General features: G+C 52.5%; 1 protein-coding gene across 2 annotated transcripts in view; it reads right to left on the bottom strand.

The window, feature by feature from the left end:
* Jarid2 (jumonji and AT-rich interaction domain containing 2) overlaps positions 1-19,875 on the bottom strand; it is a 220,444-nt gene that overhangs the window by 20,658 nt on the left and 179,911 nt on the right. For both annotated transcript variants that reach the window (XM_078020561.1, XM_078020562.1), the window contains 2 exons: positions 9,354-9,589; positions 1,600-2,650 (listed from right to left, as the gene is read on the bottom strand). In XM_078020561.1, the coding sequence (XP_077876687.1) occupies positions 1,600-2,650; positions 9,354-9,589 (1,287 nt within the window). The remainder of the gene's footprint in view (positions 1-1,599; positions 2,651-9,353; positions 9,590-19,875) is intronic.

Genomic DNA, 19,875 nt, shown 5'->3' with positions numbered 1-19,875 from the left:
CCAGCTGCCTGACGTGGCAGCCCGTGTTCTGCCAGGCTCACCTTGCCGTGATGGCAGCTCCCCGGGCACAAAGCCAGCGGGCTGGGGGCTGAAACCTGGAACTCTGGGCCAGAACAACTATTTCCTCCTTTTAAGTTGTCCATGTCAGAGGTTTTGTCACATAGGAGAAAGCCGACACATCTGCTGGTCTGCCACAGACAGGAGGGCTCCGTGGTCCATGTGCTGTCTCTGGGTCACCAGGTGGGCTGAGTGCTCACAGGCACAGGGCCACCCGCCAGATCCTGACCCTGAACGCCTGCTGAGCTTCTTCCAGAGCTCAAAGGGAGACATGCCGCCCTACCCAGCTGTCCCTAAGGGCCTGCCCCTGCAGAAGCCTTGGTGGAGGAGGTCTACCCCCACAACACGAGAGGGCCTGGAGGCTGAGGCAGAGTCCTGGGAGGCAATACCCAGCACCCACCGGAGAGCACCTGCTTTCACACGTGCTCCCTACAGGATTCGCCCATGCCCGTGCCCATCCCAGCCCTACCTGCTCTCGGAAGAAACAAAAACACGACCCTCTACCTGGGCCTGGAAAAGGGCAGTAATGAAGCTCAAGGGGAAAATGAGGAGCAGAACAGGAAAATGGCCTGAGGCTGATGGCGAGGTTGATCCTTGAAACCATCCAGACTTACGCTGGATCCACACCCCTAAATCTCGGGTGCTCAGCACTAGAGGCTTCAAGGGGGAAGTCCACCTGGTGGGGCTACTCCAGCCAACTGCCTGGACACGGACGGATATACAGACACACACGACCATGGGAGGACACAGAGAAGGTGACACACGCAGGCCAAGGAGATGCCTCATCTCAGCGGTCCAGTGCAGGGAGCTATTACCAAACAAATTTCTGGCCTTTAAACCAAACTGCACACTCACTGCTTCCCTGGGCCCTGCTCTGCCCAGGCAGGCCACAGTCCAGCAAGGGAGGCCTGCATGTCCAGCCTGAGCCCCTGGTACTCTAGGCCCATAATACCCACCTTCCTCCTGCTGCAGGCACCCAGGCTGGGAAGAGGGGCTCTGGGCTGCACCCCCACAGGGGTGAGCCTGGGTGGTCACAGGGGTGAGCCTGAGCCCGGGTGGTCACAGGGGTGAGCCTGAGCCCGGGTGGTCACAGGGTGAGCCTGAGCCCAGGTGGTCACAGGGGTGAGCCCGGCAGCCGCAGGGGTGAGCCCGGGTGGCCGCGGGGGTGAGCCCGGGAGCCAGCGGGGGTGAGCCTGGGTGGTCACAGGGGTGAGCCTGGGTGGTCGCAGGGGTGAGCCTGGGTGGTCGCAGGGGTGAGCCTGGGTGGTCGCAGGGGTGAGCCCGGCAGCCGCAGGGGTGAGCCCGGCAGCCGCAGGGTTGAGCCCGGCAGCCGCAGGGGTGAGCCCGGGTGGTCACAGGGGTGAGCCAGGCAGCCGCAGGGGTGAGCCTGGGTGGTCACAGGATGAGCCTGGGTGGTCACAGGGGTGAGCCTGGGTGGTCACAGGGTGAGCCTGGGTGGTCACAGGGGTGAGCCCGGGTGGTCACAGGGTGAGCCAGGCGGTGGGGAGAGGCACGGCGCGGGCCCCAGGCCCCAGACCTCACCTATGAGCGGGAGCTCGTCCATGGTGATGCCCTGAGATCTGAGGTGCTTCTTGATGCAGGCCAGCCGCTGCACGTTGGGGCCCCAGCGCCGGCCCAGCTTGTGGATGTGCTGGATCTGCGTGACGAAGCGCATCTCGTCGTTGAGCTTGCACTCGGGCCGCCAGTCGGGCGGCGGGATCACCCTGCACATGCCGTACTTCTCCACCTGAGCGCGGACCGACTCGATGTAGATGAGCGGGTCGTGGAACTCCTTGGCCGAGGGCCTGAGCACGGGGATCTCGTCCATGGCCGCCCAGCCGGCCCTGGCGCCCTTCTCGGGCTTGCCCGGCGGCTCGTGCGGCTTGTGCGCGGGCTCGGGTTGCGAGGTAGAACGGGGGTCACAGGGGGCGGCGCCGTCCGCCTTGTCCGCCTTGTCCGCCTTGCCGTGTGCTTGTCTGCCCGGCGCGCTCCTGCCGGCCGCCGCCCGCTTCGGCCGGCTCCTCTCCGAACTCCGCTCGGGCACGTCCTTCTTCACGTGTCCGTTCAGCAGGGGCTTCTCGGCCGGGGCGGCCGCGGCCTTCCTGCTGGGGGCTTCGGCGGGGCCGGCCGCCCCCTTCATCTTCTTGGGGGGCGACTGCGGCTTCTCCGCCTGGTGTGCCTCTTCCAGTCTCCTCTTGGAATTCCGCAGCCCCTCCCTCAGCTGCCGCCCCCCCACCTCCTTAGTGCATGACTTTGGGTTCAACCTGCCACTGACCTTGAGGCCGTTGACGGCAGGACCGGTGGACCTGGACGCCCCCCCGAGGGATAGCACCTGTTTGCGGGTTTTTGCATTGCTACTTTCGGTTTTCCCTGAGATTGTGTGGTGGACAGCTGAACTGGGCTTGTGGTGATTGGGTTTGGTTTCCTTGACCAGTTCTCTCTTGGCTTTGGTGTACGTAACAGTCCCCTTGGTCACCGTGGCAGTGTACTTCACAGTTTTGGATGGTGAAGGTCTGACTTCGCGAATCTTTTTGGCACTGGTTGCACCTGCACCCAGAGATGACATTCGAGTGACTCCGTTTACCTTAGAAACCTAGGGAGCAGCAGAAGCAGAGGGGAAAGCAGCATCAGTACCTGCACCCAGACGCGGACCAGCCCACCACGAAGGACCACGGGTGACGGCACAGAGCCTGCCACCTTTACTAAGAAGGGACATGGGTACACCAGCGAGCTGAGGCAGAACACACTCAAAATCCTCAGTGACACCGACATTCAGCTCAGGATCTTATGCTGCACAAAAACGCGCAGCTTGGCCCAGGCTGGAGCTCTTCCTGGGCCCTGGGTGTGATTTCCTGCTCAGGAGGCTCTTTATGGACCTCTGGTGTTCATGAGGACCTTCCACACACCTCAAAATCTCCTACGCTGGGTATATAAGGGTCAATAGCACCAAGATCCTGCCTACTGGGGAAACTTTGAAGCATACAAATGCACTTCCCTGTTCCAAAAAAGCTGTTTGCCACATTCTGCTCCACACAACAGCATGCACGGCCACAGAATTTAAAACTATGTGGCTAAAAACAGAACAGACCTGACATGGCAGGGAAAGAGCAGCAACACTGGTGGGCTTGGTCTGGACACGCAGCAGAGCCAGAGGTGTGGCTAGAAACCCCAGCAGCCACCTGCCTGGCTGTCACCATCTTTCAGAATGGCCTGATAATGGGCCTGGAGGACCAGGGTGGGTGCCGAGCTCCCTGGAGGCAGCACACACCCAGCCCTCTTGTGCACACACAGTTCCTACTTCCTCACCCTTGACGGGCTCCCACGGCCCGTTCTAAGTAAACTGGGTGAACAGAGGCACCTCCTAGTGTTGCCGTCCGGGTGGCTCCTGTACAGAGGACCAGGAAGTGGGTGCCGGACTCCCTTCAAAGAGCAGGGTCCAGAGCAGGGCTGTGCCAGGCTTGCAGGTTTTGGACAGACCTCTGCACCATGAAACCTTGTTACCACACTGAAGGGGACAGCCCTCTTCCTCTACAGCCAGAGTTTAAAATTGAGGACAGCAGGGTTTCAGAACACTGCCATCTCCAAAACGAGGCAGCCTAAAAACCACACAGCAACTGTCACACAGCAGAAACCACAGAGCACTTTTCACCCAGGAGCACCGAAAGGAAGGGCCAGGGCCTGGGAGTCTGTACATCCTGGCTGGGAAGCCACTAGGTACAGGCAAAGCTCCCTGATAGCTCAGTGTCCCCAAAGCAGCTACCTCCTTCAAAACATCGTACAAATTTAAAGAACAGAAGGAGGAAAGAAGCAAGGGAGCCCCAAGGACAGGGACCCTCACACCCTTGGCCCAGCCCTCTGCACACCACTGTTCATCTGCAGGGACAGCTCAGCATCCCTCAGATTTGACCTCAAAGCCAGGCCAAGGCCCTTGGGCCCATCCACTCTGGCGTTGGGGCCACCTGGGCTTCTGGCCAGCTACAGTTCAGAGAAGTAAGGTCTTAAGGTGATGGGATATGTCACTACGGCAGCAGCAGCATGACACACCTCCATAAAACTACTACATTGTATAGGGCTGGAGCTCAGTGGCAGAGTGCTTGCCTAGCATGTGAGAGGCACCAGGTTCCATCCTTAGTACCGCATAAAAGGAAATAAAGGCATTCTGTCTATCTACAACTATAAAACAATTAAAAAGCAAAAGAAAAATACTAGTTGTAGGCCGAGGCTGTGGCTCAGAGGTAGAGCACTTGTCTAGCACATGTGAGGCACTGGGTTTGATCCTCAGCACCACATAAAATAAAGGTATCATGTCATCTACAACTAAAAGTTGTGTTGTTTGAGGTATTAAGGATTTCAGTCTAACAAAATAGCCTTGTCATGGGACCAGCACACAAGGGAGGCCAGGGGCCAGGGCTGTACATCCTATGGCAGCCGCCTTCTACAACGAAACGCCCAGGAGAGACATGTCTTCATCTCCTGGGCTTGCGTTTAGAGCAGGGTCTTCCAATGTGTTACAACAAGCCAGCAGCTTCCAGCCCCGGCTCTGGCATGGGTCCTGGGCTCCCACTCCTAGCCCAGCTCTGCAGAAAAGCAAGGTGTCTGCAGCTTGTTCTCCCTGACTTGCAATCATACACTGGTCATCTACATCTCAGAGGTGACCCCAGGCATGTAGCCAGGAAGGTGACAAGTCAACAGGCAGCTGAGGGGTTTTCAAGCTAGATTCCACTGGCCTAGTCCCTGCCTCCTCCCAGAGAAATAGCAGATTCTTCTTGCAGTAAGGCCGTCATGGGGAAGGCACTAAGCACTCCTTCTTGGCTCTCCCCCCCCACCTCCTTTTCCTCTTGGTGGTACGGGGATCAACTCACAACACTGCACATGCTAGGTGAGCGCTCTACTGCTGACCCACACTTCCAGATCTCTGTCCTTTTTTATTTTGACAGGGTCTTGCTAAAGCTGCCCAGGCTGGCCTCCAACTTTCAATCCTCCTGCCTCCACCAGCCTCCTGAGTTGCTGCGATTACAGATGCATGCCATCACATCCAGCTTGATTAATTTATTAGAAATTCCTTTTTCAAAACCATGCCCAGGCTACAGTGTGATCATGTGCTTCTTGAAAGAATATAAAAAGCACTGTGCTTAACGCTTCACTCCACCTTACAACCCAGATGCAATGCTGAAAGTCAACTGAGCAGCCTGACACGAGAAAGGAAAACCGCACATTTCCGGAGAAGATGGAAACGACTGTGATGTTTCTGATGAACCAAAAGAACCTTCCTCCTGGGTTCAGTCAGGGGCACTGTGGTCAAGCTCTGGATCACCACTAGAGGGCGCCCACGAGCCAGAGGCCTCTGCCCTCCTTCCTTCAGGAGGACAGGTGCTGCCGGGAGCTCTAGATAAGGGACAGCTGCAGGGTGAAGCAGTCCCCTTGGACCCCAAGGCCAAAAACCAAAGAGGTTCCACCCTCAACAGAACTACGGTGCCCAGGCAGAGCAGTAAGAGGGGGAGCAAAGACTGCGGTAGTAGGGACCACAGCAGCCAGGCCACCAAGGGAAAGCCCAGGGCAGAGGACAGGGGCCTGGATGTCCTCACAACTCGGGGGAACTTAACCAAAAAGAAATACACCTGCCAAAAACGTGCACTGCAAACTGCAGGCACAACCATGAGAAGGGGACAAAGCCCTGGAACATGTTTTTATAACCAAGGCAACTTTCCAATTCCCTGCGTGTTCAAATAATATTTTCCAGAACTTATTCCCAATCCTATTTTCCTGAATTCATCTTCCAAAAGTTCTGGCCCAGACTCAGACAAAGCCAGGTCTTTTCTGCAACCCCTGCACATTGCCACATGAAACGCCTCCTGGTGACTCAGCAGGGGTTATCGTCTCTCCGGCTGCCTCTGTGAGCCCAGCTTCCTTCTCTGTGTTTCAGCCACAGGTGTCCATGTCACACGGCTTCCACTTGCGCAAACACCTTCCCACGACCGTCTTGGCACTAGGACGTCAGAACCTGCTCTGAGGAGGCGCCCTCAGGTGTGTCCATCCTCAACCGGTAGCTTCTGCCACTACATCTACACTGAAGCACTATTTCAGGAAAACAAAAGGTGTTAGCCAGCCAGCCACACGCACAGCTGGCTAAGGGCTGGGGTTGTGGCTCGCTGGCAGAGCGCTTGCCTGGCACACGTGAGGCAATGGGTATCTATCCTAGGCACCACATAAAAACAAAGCTACTCTGTCCATCTACTAGAAAAGAATATTTTTAAAAAACCAAAAAGGTATCCCTAGGCGGGTGTGGTGGTGCACACCTATAATCTCAGGAGGATGAGGTAGGAGGATCACAACTTTCGAGATCAGCCTCAGCAACTTTGAGAGACCCTAAGCAATTTACTGAGACCCCATCTCAAAATGGGCTGGGGATGTAGCTCAGTGGTTAAATGCCCCTGGGTTAAGAACCTAGTGCCAAAATAATAAAAACAAAATATCCCATCATCCCACCTACATAAATTCCCAAAATCAAATTTACCTTTTTTCCCTTAGGCTGACATTTTTAAAAAAGATCTAAAATTAAAGATGAGAGATGAAAGGTCAAGGTCTGATCATTTGCATCACTCTGCTGTTACTGACCTTATTCCAGAGGACTTAACTAAGAGATCTGATGGTTTCAAAATTATCCTTTCATTTCTCACAACGTCCCTGTGAAAGGAGTTGGCATGATTGGATCAAAATGAACAATGAGGCGCAGGAAGGTGAAACATCACATCTCAAGTCTCAGTCAAGGTCGGGTCACAATAACATTGGAACTAGGAGCCCTGGGTCATCCTGTCTGGGTTGATTAGACCCAGAGAGGGAGAGAGGCAGGAGTGGGGGCCACCAGGCCTGAGCAGGAGCACCACCTACAGAGGGCCTCCCGGACCAAGGAAGCCAGTCAAGACTCCGGGGGCTACTCCGGGGGCTTCTCCAGGGATGAGCCTGCCCTGGAAGGGCCACCCAGGACCCCTCCTCCACGGCCTGAAGCAGAAGAGGTCACCTGTGCATGCCAACGAAGCAGGCGACAAAGGCCACTCTGGGTGTGATGGTACTCAGTGCTCGCCTCTGGTTACAAAGAGAAACCCAGAACTACAGGGCGAGTGCTCAGAGCTGAAGATGCTCCCGAGACAGCGGAGAGGACAGACGGAATCCAGGCTACCAACCACACACAGGGACAGAGGAGGAAGGGGACACGCCTGTGCACAGCAGGGAGATCACGCTCTAGGAACTGGCATCCCTTGCCAAGGCCCCCAGTCCTTCACTCCTGCCTCATGAACAGGACTCTGGGCAGGGAGGGAAAAGGCCGATGCTCCACTAGACACAACGCCCGGGCTTACTGTGGCCCACTAGGTGCTCTGGTGGACTGGGAAGAATGTCTGATGCTGTTGCCTCCCAAAAAGCAGTCAGGCGCAGTGGCCCAATGCCTGTAATCCCAGAGCCTAGGGAGGCCAAAACAGGAGGATCAGCCTTGACAACTCGGCAACACCCTGTCTCAAAACAACAAGGGCTACAGCTGTGGCTTAGTGGTAGGGTACCCCTAGGCTCCATTCCCCCAAAAGGGGGAGGAAAAACAAAAATCCCAGTGGCACAGACAGAAGATGCTGCAAACCTACCCCATCTGGGGTTCTAGGGAACAGGACACACGGAGCTTCAGTGGTGTATCACCATCTCTTTTGGTCGCCTTTAATTCTGCTCTCTTCACAAGCAAAGCATCATCTGGAAGCAAGTTATACCCAGTTCCTGTCAGGCCACATGGTGAAGGTGGGGTGAAGGGGATCCAGAAACCAGGTGGGGTGCTCCCCTGCACCTCGCACTTCAGAGAACTGAACACATGGATTTGGGAGGCCAGCTCTACCATCACTCTTGGCTGCTGTCCCTAGGAAAATAGCGAGGTTTATGTTCTGGAAATCACAGCCACTACTATTGGATGATACTATAAAATCATGTAACTTTTTAAAATTATTTGTACCAGGGATTGATCTCAGGGATGCTCTGCCACATTCCCAGCCCTTTTTATTTTGTATTTTGTGACAGATGCCTAGGGCCTTGCTAAGTTGCTGAGCCTGGCCTAGAACTTCCAATCCTCCCAACCCACTGAGATCACTGGAGTGTGCCACCCTGCCTGGCCTCACTTGCTTAATCTTAAATAGTATTACAAAATATTGTGAAGCGGGTACCTATAGAGTATTGGGAACATAAAGGACAATTCTTGCTCCTAAGAAGTGGTGCTGCGTGCATGAATATAGACACCTACCTGCTTACATATGAACACACTCACACATTCCTATTCAGACAGAAATAATAACCAAGATTGGGGGAAAGAATTCTACTAGTTTCCAACCACAGTGACCATCTGTTTCTTTTAGTCACTCTAGAATATTCCCATTCCGGAAGTCTCTTCTGTCCCTTCCCCACCTTGTTCTGACTCAATCTTTTTGATTACAGGGTCTAGTTTATTCCAGGGAAAACTAACTGCTAGAATCCCCAGCAAGGGCACCTCATCAAGGAGCCCAGCTTTGTGGCCTTGAACCCACACTGCAGACAGCAACACCAGGGGTCATGGAATGCCACTGTGCCTCAGGGAAATGGCTTTATGCCCCTCCTAGCCATCTCCCAGGGCCCTCAGAAATCACTGTCCCGGGACACGAACATTTTCCTAACGGTGATAGCAGCTCCTGCCTGGGCAGCTCAGGGCTGGCATCTAAGGCTACTCTCAGTGAGGGGCAAATGAGGGTTCTGAGCCTTGGGCAGCTGTACTCCACCGGCCCAGCCCCAGAGACCCGAGCAGGACTCAATGCCTTGGGTTCAGCAGAAGCCACATGGCCCCAGCCCAGCCCATGCAGGCCCCACAGACCCCTCACGGCCTCTGCTCAGGGAACGCCTGCGAGATGTTAGCCTGTCCTGTCAAACAGCAGAAAAGCAGACAAACCTTCCCCCAAGACCACCCTGGCCTGCTTCAAAGCCCAAGCCACTGCTCTCAGCCCACGGCAGCACATTCCCAGCTCCAGAGTCGCGCACTCACTGGGCACCCAGGGTGGGGAGGAAGATGGAGAATGGAGGTCATTTCCACCTCCTGGACCAGGAAATCCCAGGCCCCATCACAGGGGCTCCCAGGCAGAGCACGACTCCAGGGTAAAGGGGCGCTCTCCAGGGTAAAGGGGTGCTCTGTGCACCACGCCCTCCCGGGGGCCTCTGGCGGGCGGTTTGCTCTTTACCTGGAGAGTGACATGGGGAGCTGGGCTCCAGCACACACGCGGGCACCCTGGGCAGGGTTTTACCTGCTTCCGTAAGTCCTGAGCCGGCCGATGTGGAGGGGGGTGGTGGCTGGCAGCGAGCCCCTTGGCCGAGGAAGCTGAGGCGGGGGCAGCCGCAGGCGGCGCAGGAGCCGGCTCCCTTCGGCCATGGCTGTCCGCCCTGGAGTCGCTGTGCTTCTCCTTCCCGGGAGTGGCCTCCTTGCTTTTGTGTTTCTGAACAGGTTCCTTCTCCCGCGTCGACCTGCTGGAACCATTGAAAACTGGAAGAGGAAGGAGGAAGATGGCAGTCAGCACCTGGAGCAGAGGGCCACCACCCACCAGTTCTCTTCCCCAAACGTCCGGTGTCCAGACCTCCTCAAGAGGACATGCATGACACGAGACCCTTCAACAAGACAGGGAACTAAAGAAACACTCTAGAATCCAGGGACTGCTGGCTCTGGCTGAAAGGATGGGAAAATCCAGTCCTAAGACGACCCCGCCAAAACCGCAGCGCCCCTCAGCAGTCACGCCACACCTTTAAGGGACAGAAGGTAAACTGGAGAAACAGCACAGATGTCCCTCGACCACAGAGGGGCTACGTCATGATAAGATGGACACGCACCCCCAGCTGACCCACCACACCCCAGCTTAGCAGGCTGTTGGCCTCAGGGACACAGGGCTGGGCGCGACCTGCGTCTCCCGAGAGGATCAAACCTCATGCTGCTACCCAGGGAAAAGAACCAGATTCGAATTCAGTGAACAGCTTCTACTGAGCACGTACTCCTCCCGTAACTTCCTAAACTGGAGACAGCAGAGCCAAACCTTAAAGCTGGGACCTTCCAAGAACATGACCGCCCTGATTGTCAACTTATACGACACCCGGAATAAAACAACGCATTTTCAGGTTTAAACTCACATACCCTTCAGCCACACCGGAACCCCACCCAGGAGGCGAGGGCTCAGCACTCACCACGTATCAGGTGAGGGCTTGCACCCGAGAACACGCTGAGCAGCAGGACAGCACAGAGGGACAAGGCCAGCTCCCTGCCAGGCCCTGCTCCCAGTCGGGCCTCCCCAGGCAGCTTCCTGCGTGCCGTGGACCCTGACCCTGATGTGGCCCAGCAGGTTTTTCTTTCCATCTCCTGCTAGGACTGGCAAATCCAAAGAGTCCCAGGTCCAGCCCTTCCCCGCATGCTTCTCTGGAACCACTGCTGGCCCTCCTCTCCAGGCAGCCTGGCCAGGGCTCCTCTCCTTGGGCTGCTCTAGGTGGAGCAGTGCAAGGCCGTCGCGGCAAGCTCTTCAGCTGCCCCTGAAATCTGTCAAGGGAGCCTTAAAGGGTCAGGTGTCCACTGGCCCATGTAGCACCCAAGTGACTGAAGGCCTCCTGCTCCATCCAGGGCCCGTGGGGCTTCAGGGAGAATGTGCTACCTGAGCAGCAGGAGGCACAGAAAGACTCCCTGAGGGAAGAGCTTCTGCTCGCTTGGAAAGGCAGCAGTGAACTCTCCCTCCTAGCTGCCCCCAGGCGCCCGACACCACGGGCCCTCTCCCCTTTAAGGGTCACTTCTCACACCACCATCTACACCCCATCTCCTCCAATGCTTGCTCTTGCACCAGTCTGAAAACAGTCTTTAAATTCTGTTTCTGCCTTAAAGGGTGCAAATATTTTCTTCATTGGTCCTTTGCTTCTTTACTGGGATATTAAATCTGCTTAAATTTTTTTTAAATACTTTTAAGGTTCACATATTATGGTAAACCCAATAATTATTAAAGATTTCCCAAAATGCAATGCAACTGCTCAAACAAAATAGTTTCTTTCGGGTAATAATGAAAGTGGCAGACAGACCCCAGGACAGCAGACTGACACCAGGAAGACACTCCAGGAAACCTGTTTCTTCTTCACCCCAAGGGCATTGCTAACCAATCTGCTGGAGTTCTTTGCTTTTATGCTTAAAGTCCATAGATTAACTGAAGTCCCAGATTAACTAAAAAATAATCTACAAGAATTTTATACATTTGGAGCATATGACATGATGTTTTAGGGGATGTGGGCGCATACATCTAAAAAATGAACTAATTAAATCAAACTCATCTAATACCCCGCACGCTTACTTTGTGACAGATCAAGCAACTCTAGGGTACTTGAATTAACTACAGTCACCGACAGATCTCCCGAAAGCAATCCTGTCGAATTTTGACCAACATCTCTCCATCCCCAGCCCTTTAGCCAAGAGGCAAAATATCTAAATTTTCCTTTTGATTATTTTCTGACTCAGTTGCTTGACTCTTGAGCCCAATGGCACTATTCTGGGTGTAGTCTGCAACACAGACCTACAGTTTCCATATCTACCTGGGTGTGAATCTTGATCCAATTTTTAACCAGTGATTAAAAATTCAGAACAGGCTTTCAGCACCAGAGTCAAGACCAGGCTCAGCGACACGTGGGCACGCTCCTCTGGTGCACGGGGTGCCCTGGACAGCCTGCCACACAAAGTGGAGCACTGCGCACGGCTGCACTCCTTTCTCCTAGTAAGTCACAACCATTGTCAGAAACCATCAATCATGCCCAAGCTGGCAGCATCTGTGCCTGCTCAAGACAAATTAAAAGCAACATCCGTACGAATTCATACTTCAGTGTGATTAAAAATCAAACAAGTACACGACCCAGGCCATTCCGGACTGCTCACCGATTTCCTAAAGCAGCGATGCCGATCCTTTGAGAATAGCACAGAACAGAATGTAGTTTTTATCTCAAATATTCTGAACATCTGTTTTTTTCATTCCCACTAGAGATATACGTTGTTTCACGTTGCTATTAATTGCTAGTTCCAAAGCTATCCCACCCCCAAGGTTTAAAAAATATATTCTGAGAACCGCCTCCAAACCACTGGGAAGGTTACCAGGTAGTCAAGTTACTGATGCTCAGTTTTCTCATCTGTGGAATGGGGAAACCACAGCACACGCTGGGGTTCAGCAGGTATGCACCACTTGGGAGACCCTGGGGGTTAAAGGGGGTCCCCGCAGGTTACTGCACTATCACATTATGATCAGCTCTTTTTTCTCCTATCCCTCCCCCATTTAGATAGAGTATGGCCTGAGCAAGATCCATCACACCCTCCCGCTGTTAGGGTCACCAAGCCTGCCACACAGACCATATGCCGCAAGTCCCCAACTCAGCTGCCAGGCCCTCAATGGGATCTGGAAAAGGCCCAGCAGAGCCACCACTTGGCCCCAGCTGCAAGACCATGGCCATTCCCTGCTGTTGTAGTGAACTTTTTGCTGCTGTGACTAAAAGGACACAACCAGCACAACTGTAGAGGAGGACGAGATTATTTGGGGGCTCCCGGTTTCAGGGCCTTAGTCCACAGATAGAGACTAAGACCCACCAGGGAAACTAAGGCCACTCCTCAGGGCTCAAGGTGAGGCTGAACATCATGGTGGAGGAGTGTGGCAGAGGGAAGCAGCTCACACGAGGATCAGAAACAGAGTGTCTCTCTCTCTTCTCCAGATACAAAACATGTGCCCCAAAGGCACTCTCCCAATGACCCATGCCCTCTGGCCGCACCCCTCCTGCCTTTAGTTACCACTCAACTAACCCCCTAATTCACTGATAGAGTTAAGGCTCTCACAACCCAAACTCTCTTCCTGAACCTTCTTGCATCGTCTCACACCCGAGCTTTGGGAAGCCACCTTGCATCCAAACTGTAAAACCTGCCCAAGAAAAAACAAATCACAAACACCCAACACACACCGCCATCAGGATCAGGAGCCTGTGGTCAGATCAAGAGCTCTCAAGTAGGGCTGCAGACACCTGGGGGTGAAAGACTTGCAGGAGACCCACCAGGAACCTAAGACCTTAGGTTGACACCCGCACTGACGATGCAGAACAAAAGGGAGGTGAGCCAAGCCGAAATGCAAAGGAAAACCACAAGGAGGCCTGGGGATGGGGCTCAGTGGTAGGGCGCTTGCCTAGCATGTGTGAGGCACTGCGTTGGATTCTCAGCACCGCATGTAAAGAAGCAAAATAAAGATCCCTTGACAACTAAAAACATTTAGAAAAAAAAAATAAACACAAGGAGCTCACACCACTAAGATGGGTTAATTATCAAAGAAGGGACATTCCAGGTTTGAGAAGATGTGGAAGAACTGCAATTTTCTTGCACTGCTGCTCCCTGCTAATCTTCCCCAAAAGGCCATTTGTGTTAGCATATCATGGGATTGTCTCATTTTCAAATGAAAATTGTAAAATGTCTTCAGTTTCAGTTTTAATATGCTAAATATTTTTTAAATCATTTTTAAGATTGCAAAGGGGTCCTGAGACCAAATGCCTAAAGCCACCATGCTAGATAGACCTGGCTTCCCACTTTCCAGCCTCTGACATCATCTGGGGCTCAGATTCTGTGGCAAAGGTCACTTGCTAACTACTTACTGGACGTTGGTCTAGTTACCTGCACAAACCTTGTTGACCAACATGTAGATTGGAGATAACAGCTGTATCCATCTCTCTCAGATCTCAAGAAAACCATAAGGAGGCACAGGCCTGGGCCTGGGGGTGCCGTCAGTTTGCTCCCCACATTATTCCTGAGTGTCAGGAGCTGCACGCTCCCTCCCAAGCAGATCATGGAGGGCAGCCAGTTCTGAACTGTGAGCAGCTGCTCCATCAGCACTATCTGCGCCTGAAGAGAGACTCAGGACCCTCTGTCCACTGCACTGCCTGGGAGGACTCTCCACCCCCACCAGGCTCCTCCCGTGGAGGCTCTGAGGAGCTGGGTCCTGCTAGGCCAGCTGAGGAAGGCCACATGCTGCTCTGGGACTGCAGGGTGGGTGCTGCTGAAGAGTATTTTGATAAGATAGCCTGCAAAGGGGCAGGGAGGATTTTTAAATATGCAAAACTTAAAAGCCAAGTCAAACTAACTTTGATTTGCAAACAAAGAGATGGTTTTCAAATGAATTTGCTTTCTGTAACCATCTTGCGATTTTATAGCAGCAATCTACCCCAATAGCAAACACAGCCAAAAAGTCAAATCATGTGTTAAATGGGAAGGAAGCGGGGGAGGGAGGAGTGGGCACAGGCGATAGAGCCCAAGACAAGGTATATTTTGTACTCAACAGCTCATTAATTTTAAGTGTCGTGGGAACCTGCCAGTTTTGCCCCTCCAAGTAATTATCTTTTGTCTTAATTTGTAAGATTTTCAAGAAAGGGAGAGAAGGGGTAGAGGACTCCCACCCTCAAAAAAGAAAACCACTCTCACAGGGGAGACTAAAGCCTGTGAACAGGAGACAGAAAGACTTCAATGTGCAGAAGTTCTCCACACACTGTCCCCAATTAACAGGAATAATTGGACTAGCTTCAGCATTCATCACAGCGAGCCACATTAGGAACGGTATTGTACTCAGATACAAACAGCTTTACGTTAATGAACAGGGACAGATATATTGATTTGTATACACATACTCTGAAAAGTTAAATGGCCTATAGACAAGTGTTTTCACACCATAGCAAGCAAAATCTTTAAACCTAAAGCTGGTATTGTGATTGAGGGTCCCTTCGTCCCTGAGAACATAAGATTTGCTCCCAATGAGGAATGGCAAAAGAAGTCACTTCAGAAGCATCTTTGTGCGCCTTTGAAAGGTGGGCAGCGACACTTGCCGCAGGTCCTCGGCCAGGCTGGCATGGAGCTCTGCTCAGGCACCGGGACCTGAAAAGGCTGCCCAGGTGAGCGCCTCCCCCCCCCCCCCGCCACCTCTGGAAAGGGTCTCTGAAGCCCTGCTCGGCTAGAGACCTCGACATCTGGCTCCCCAACACATCTGCCAGCAGTCCTCTCAGGGACAAACCAGCTGCCTCTCACCCCCACAACCGGGGAAGTGTTTCACATCAAATTTACCAAATGTTTTGGGTCCGTCAAGAGAAAGGAGTTATCATGATTCTTTTAAAAGCTCCTGCTGTGGGGCTGGGGTAGCGTGCTCTCCTAGCATGCATGAGGCACTGGGTTCGAAACTCAGAACCACATAAGTGTAAAGATACTGTGTCCACCTAAAACTAAATATTTTTAAAAAATAAAAGCTCTTGCTGTGACCGAAGATCCACATGGGTGGGGGTTCCTTTCAGGAAGAGCCCACAAAACCGGAAACCACCTGTGGTCCCAGAGCTCCTCCCACACCCTCAGGCCTCTGTCTAATAAAGCAAGGCTTGAGGCCAGCAGGGGAGGCCCCCTTCCCCAACAGGGAGCTGGGGAAGCACATGTTGGAGGGAGAATGGAGGACAAGAAAGAAAGACTCCAAGACCGTACTGAAGAAACTCCCCAGGGAAGAGACATTCTCCTGGGCCAAAAGAGGCAGGTGGGCAGTGCAGGCACCTGCAGAAAGGAGTCACAGCACGGCTGACGCCTGCCAGGTGTGTGACAGAGGAAATGTCAGCCATCACAGGGTCCCACCTCCAGCAAGACAGGCTCCATCCCCTGGCTGGCAGGGTGGCCTGTTACTGTATGGAAACCACACTTGGTCCCTGGAGCCTGTTCAACTTGACGTCACTATTGTCTGAAAACAATGGAACGTCTGCCAACCTGAGCCAGCAGTCCAAGGATCTGGTTGCAGCACCCACGTGCAAAACCTCCTGGAAGCTCCACTACCCTCCCAGCTAGGAAGCAGCTCACTCACAGGGAGCCAGCGTCAAGCGGAATCCACCAGAGTGGACACACTGAATCCACCAGACTGGACCCACGGCAGCCTCCAGCACCCTAGGATGCCAGCACCCTCATCAACCCAGCACCCTCGTCAACGTGGTTTGCAGTGTGTGACCACAAAGCTCTGGAATTTTAACCCAATTAAACCTCTTTAAAAAGTGCAATCCTTCAAGCCAACTGCATTTTCTTCCTTTTCTAAAGAATTGCTTTTCTGTTAAGTCACAGGATTGTCTTTCAATTTAGTTGCTACTATCTCAAAATCTGAAAATATGACAATTACATCAATCATCTGTCATTAAACATGTTTCCTAAATATTTGCATGGTATCTTACCATGCCAAATTGTAAAAAGCTGTTATCACTTTCACAAGTGTATAAAGGTCAGCGTGACCAAAATGTCATATCAGGGCCAATGATATTTGTCATTAAAAAATTGTTCCTAGCCTTCCTGGCTCCCAAAGAGGCCCCGGGATGAAATGACAGGCTGCTGAGCTCCATGCTAGCCAGCTGGTTCTAAGGTGTTTTCACTCTCCAATGTGCTCCCCCAGGGGTGGAGCCACAGAATAACATCTGGGCAAGAGTCCCACGCTTTATTCTCACTAGACAGCCCACAATCATGAAGGGCACGGTGGGAAATCTTGAACAAATGAATCAAGTGTTTCTGCAGATTGGGATTTTATAAAACCTTATATTCAAAAGGTAATGGGTTCCAAAAGGTCAACCAGAACGCTTTGCATTTGAGTCAGGAATCCCAGCACACTGGGAGGGACTAAACCAAAACGCACCCACTACCAGTGGAAGTTATGGGAGAGCTGGCAATCTGCAGAGTAAAAATACTAGCTGAGAAAAAAATTCAAGATAATAGTGAACATGCAGAAATGAGAAACACAGACAAGGCAGAGGAAATACAGTCCTCTTGGCACACACGGACAGCTGCATGAGGAAGCACCCTTAGTCTCCATGCACCTCCACCCAGGAAACAAGCGACTTTCAAAAATGCCTTCCACACATTCTATGGACTCTGGGAACAGCAGAACTTCCCGAGTGACTTGAGACTCTCCTTAAGTCAGGTGGGTTAAATCCAGCTGAGATCGTTAATCCTGATGAACAGTATATGACAGAAAGACATCCCAGCCAGTCGCCTCCCCCTCAACTTCAGATTCTCAAATTCATCCCCTTCCATTTGGCGTGGACTGCAGGGCACATCAGTTCCTAGAAGGGCCCAGAGCAGGACAGAGCTGCCTTCCACGAACCTGGGCACAAGCCAGGTGGCAGGCGCTTGCTGCCATCACCTCCTTTAGCTCAGGAGGACCCCCCAAAGCCAAAACTCACGATCCAGGCGACTCACCCACTTGAAGTGCACAATTCAGCAGACGCCAGCATTTTCCCAGGGTGATGAAACCATCACAATGGGATATCTAAGATGTTTTTTGGTTTTTTAACCCCAAAAGTAGTCTCATTCCTTATGGTGGGGAACTCCCAACCCTATCTTCCCATAATCCTTGTGAGTTTTATTTATTTATAGGCCTTTGTCTTCATTAGAACGTTATAGTTATACATAGAAGTTGGGGGGGATTGCATATGCATGAACTTGATTTACTACATTTCAGCCCCTGTCCCCCCTTCCCACCCTCTATTCTCCTTCCTCTTTTTTTTGGGGGGGGGGTTATGGTGCTGGGGATTGAACCCAGGGCTTTGTGCACATGAGGCGAGCACTCTACCAACTGAGCTATACCCCCAGCCCCCTTTTGCTCATTTAAAAACAATTTTTTTAGTTGTAGCTAGACAAAATACCTTTGTCCTACTTTCGTGTGATGCTAAAGATGAAACCCTGTGCCTCACAAGTGCTCTACCACTGAGCTACGACCCCCACCCCTTGCTCATTTATTTCTGACTGGTGTATTGAATGTGCACATGAGGTTGTTAAATTGCATGTTTCCTCCCCTTTGCCATCTCTCCTCCTCCACTCGTCTTCCCTGTATCTTTATGATATCCAATCCTGCCCCCTTCCCTGTTTTTCCATCTAGCATCCACACCTGAGCCAGGTGTCGAAAGCATTTCATCTGAGGAGAAAGTAAGGCATCAAGATACTAGATACCTGGCTTCATGGCACCTGAAGAGAAGGAGGCTCTGGGCCCAGGTGTATCACCTGGCCAGTTGCCACAGAAGTAGGTATGAAGGTGGGCGTTGCCAGCTGGACCTCTGGGGCCCTGGCCAGCTGTGCTGAATACACAGGTACAGCCCAAGGTGCTACCTGGAACGGCTGGACCTACACTACTGAAGTGAGAGGACACTGGGCCTGCAAGCTGCCCTGAACTACTGGAGACTTCGGTGCCACTAGCAGCACTCGGGGTAGCCCAGGCACAGCTGGCTACATCACAACCAAGAGCCCACGGCCTTCCTCACATGCCAGGCACTGGAGACGTGGACTCTCAGCAAGTCCAAGGCTGTTCCAGGGTTGCAGGGCTTCTGAATCACGGGTGTTCACGCCAGTGGCCGACACAGCACTCGCAGCCAGCCCCAGCTCTTCCAACAAAGTCATCATTTTGTTTTCACCAAGAGTGATGCAGAAGGTGCTCCGGAAATCTCTCTCTCTCTCTTTTTTTTTTTTTTAAGAGAACCCACAGAGAAAGGTTGCCAAGCTCTCAGCCACAGTGGCTCAATTTCTGAAACATGCACTGATCATTTTGTCCAGGGCCTCTAACCAGCTGCACTGTCCCAACAGTGGAGGAGCTCACGTTTCATAACCTGACTATACATGCCCTACCACTCTTCAAAGTAAGCTCCCACCCCACATTCCAAATTTTTGGAATAGTCATTTGCCTCAACAAAAAAAAAAAAAAACCAGAGCCATAGAGGTTACAAAGAGGATCGAGGACATCCCACGTCAATTAAGAAAAAGCACTGGTCAGTGAGCGCACCTGTAAAGAACCTCACCGAGGCAAGCCCCTGGCCCGACTGCACCCACACAGGGCTGGCACACCAGGGGAGTGCACACGGGGAGGCGTCTGGGCCTCACAGGCACACCCCTGTGTGATTCCAAAAGCAATTAAATCATTCCACCTGGGAGTCCAGTGATATGGTTGTTTAAGGTCTTTGGAGAAATCTCCTCTCCAGAAAGAGATGTGCACAGCGGGGAGTGACAGTCTCCCCCTTCCTTCCAATCTCCGTAGGGTAAGAAGCGTCTGAGGACTACACAATAGAAGCTGTATTCAGCAGTGAACTCCACCAAGTTCGCTTCTGCAAAGGATGACAGAAGGCTCGTCCCAACGCCAAGCCAAATGCATTCCCAACTCTATTAATTCCTCTCATCTGCTGCACTTACCCCACTGGGAAAAACAGCAATTAGAACACATTCTTAAAATTTTGGCATGTCAAACATCAACTCGTATTATAAATACAAACAAAGCACTGTCTTGGTATGTCCAGAGTCACCACCTGAGGGCTCTCTGGTGGGGTCATCTGAGGTGCTGTACATGTGAGATTACTTGGAGAACAAGGACGAGCTATCAAAGTGGAAGTCGCTGCAGGCACTGTTATTGTTACCCCCGAGTTTCAACCCAAGGTTAAAAGCCCTGGTGGCGCTGTCCAAGTCATTTCAGATTATGTGTTTTAACGGACAAATCCATTTCCATTAGGATGCTCAGTGGCTTGTAAATGACAACAGGAGAGAGTTGTACAATGTTTGCAAAACTAAGCTCCCCGGGGACCGGGCTCTTGCTGGAAACTCCTGGGTCCACACTCCTGTTCCAGGAAGAGTGCTGCCACACAGGCCCAGCAAGGCAGCAAGGGATGCCATCAGGAGGGCGCGCTCCTGCCACCCTCAAGAAGCCACTGACCTGGATCCACACCGGAACCACCCATCTGCTCAGTTTAAATCTAAACAAA

The sequence above is a fragment of the Ictidomys tridecemlineatus genome, chromosome 8 (assembly GCF_052094955.1).
Source record: "Ictidomys tridecemlineatus isolate mIctTri1 chromosome 8, mIctTri1.hap1, whole genome shotgun sequence".
Taxonomy (NCBI): Eukaryota; Metazoa; Chordata; class Mammalia; order Rodentia; family Sciuridae; genus Ictidomys; species Ictidomys tridecemlineatus.
Note: the sequence above shows the minus strand (reverse complement) of the source record. Positions and strands in the feature narration are given on the sequence as shown.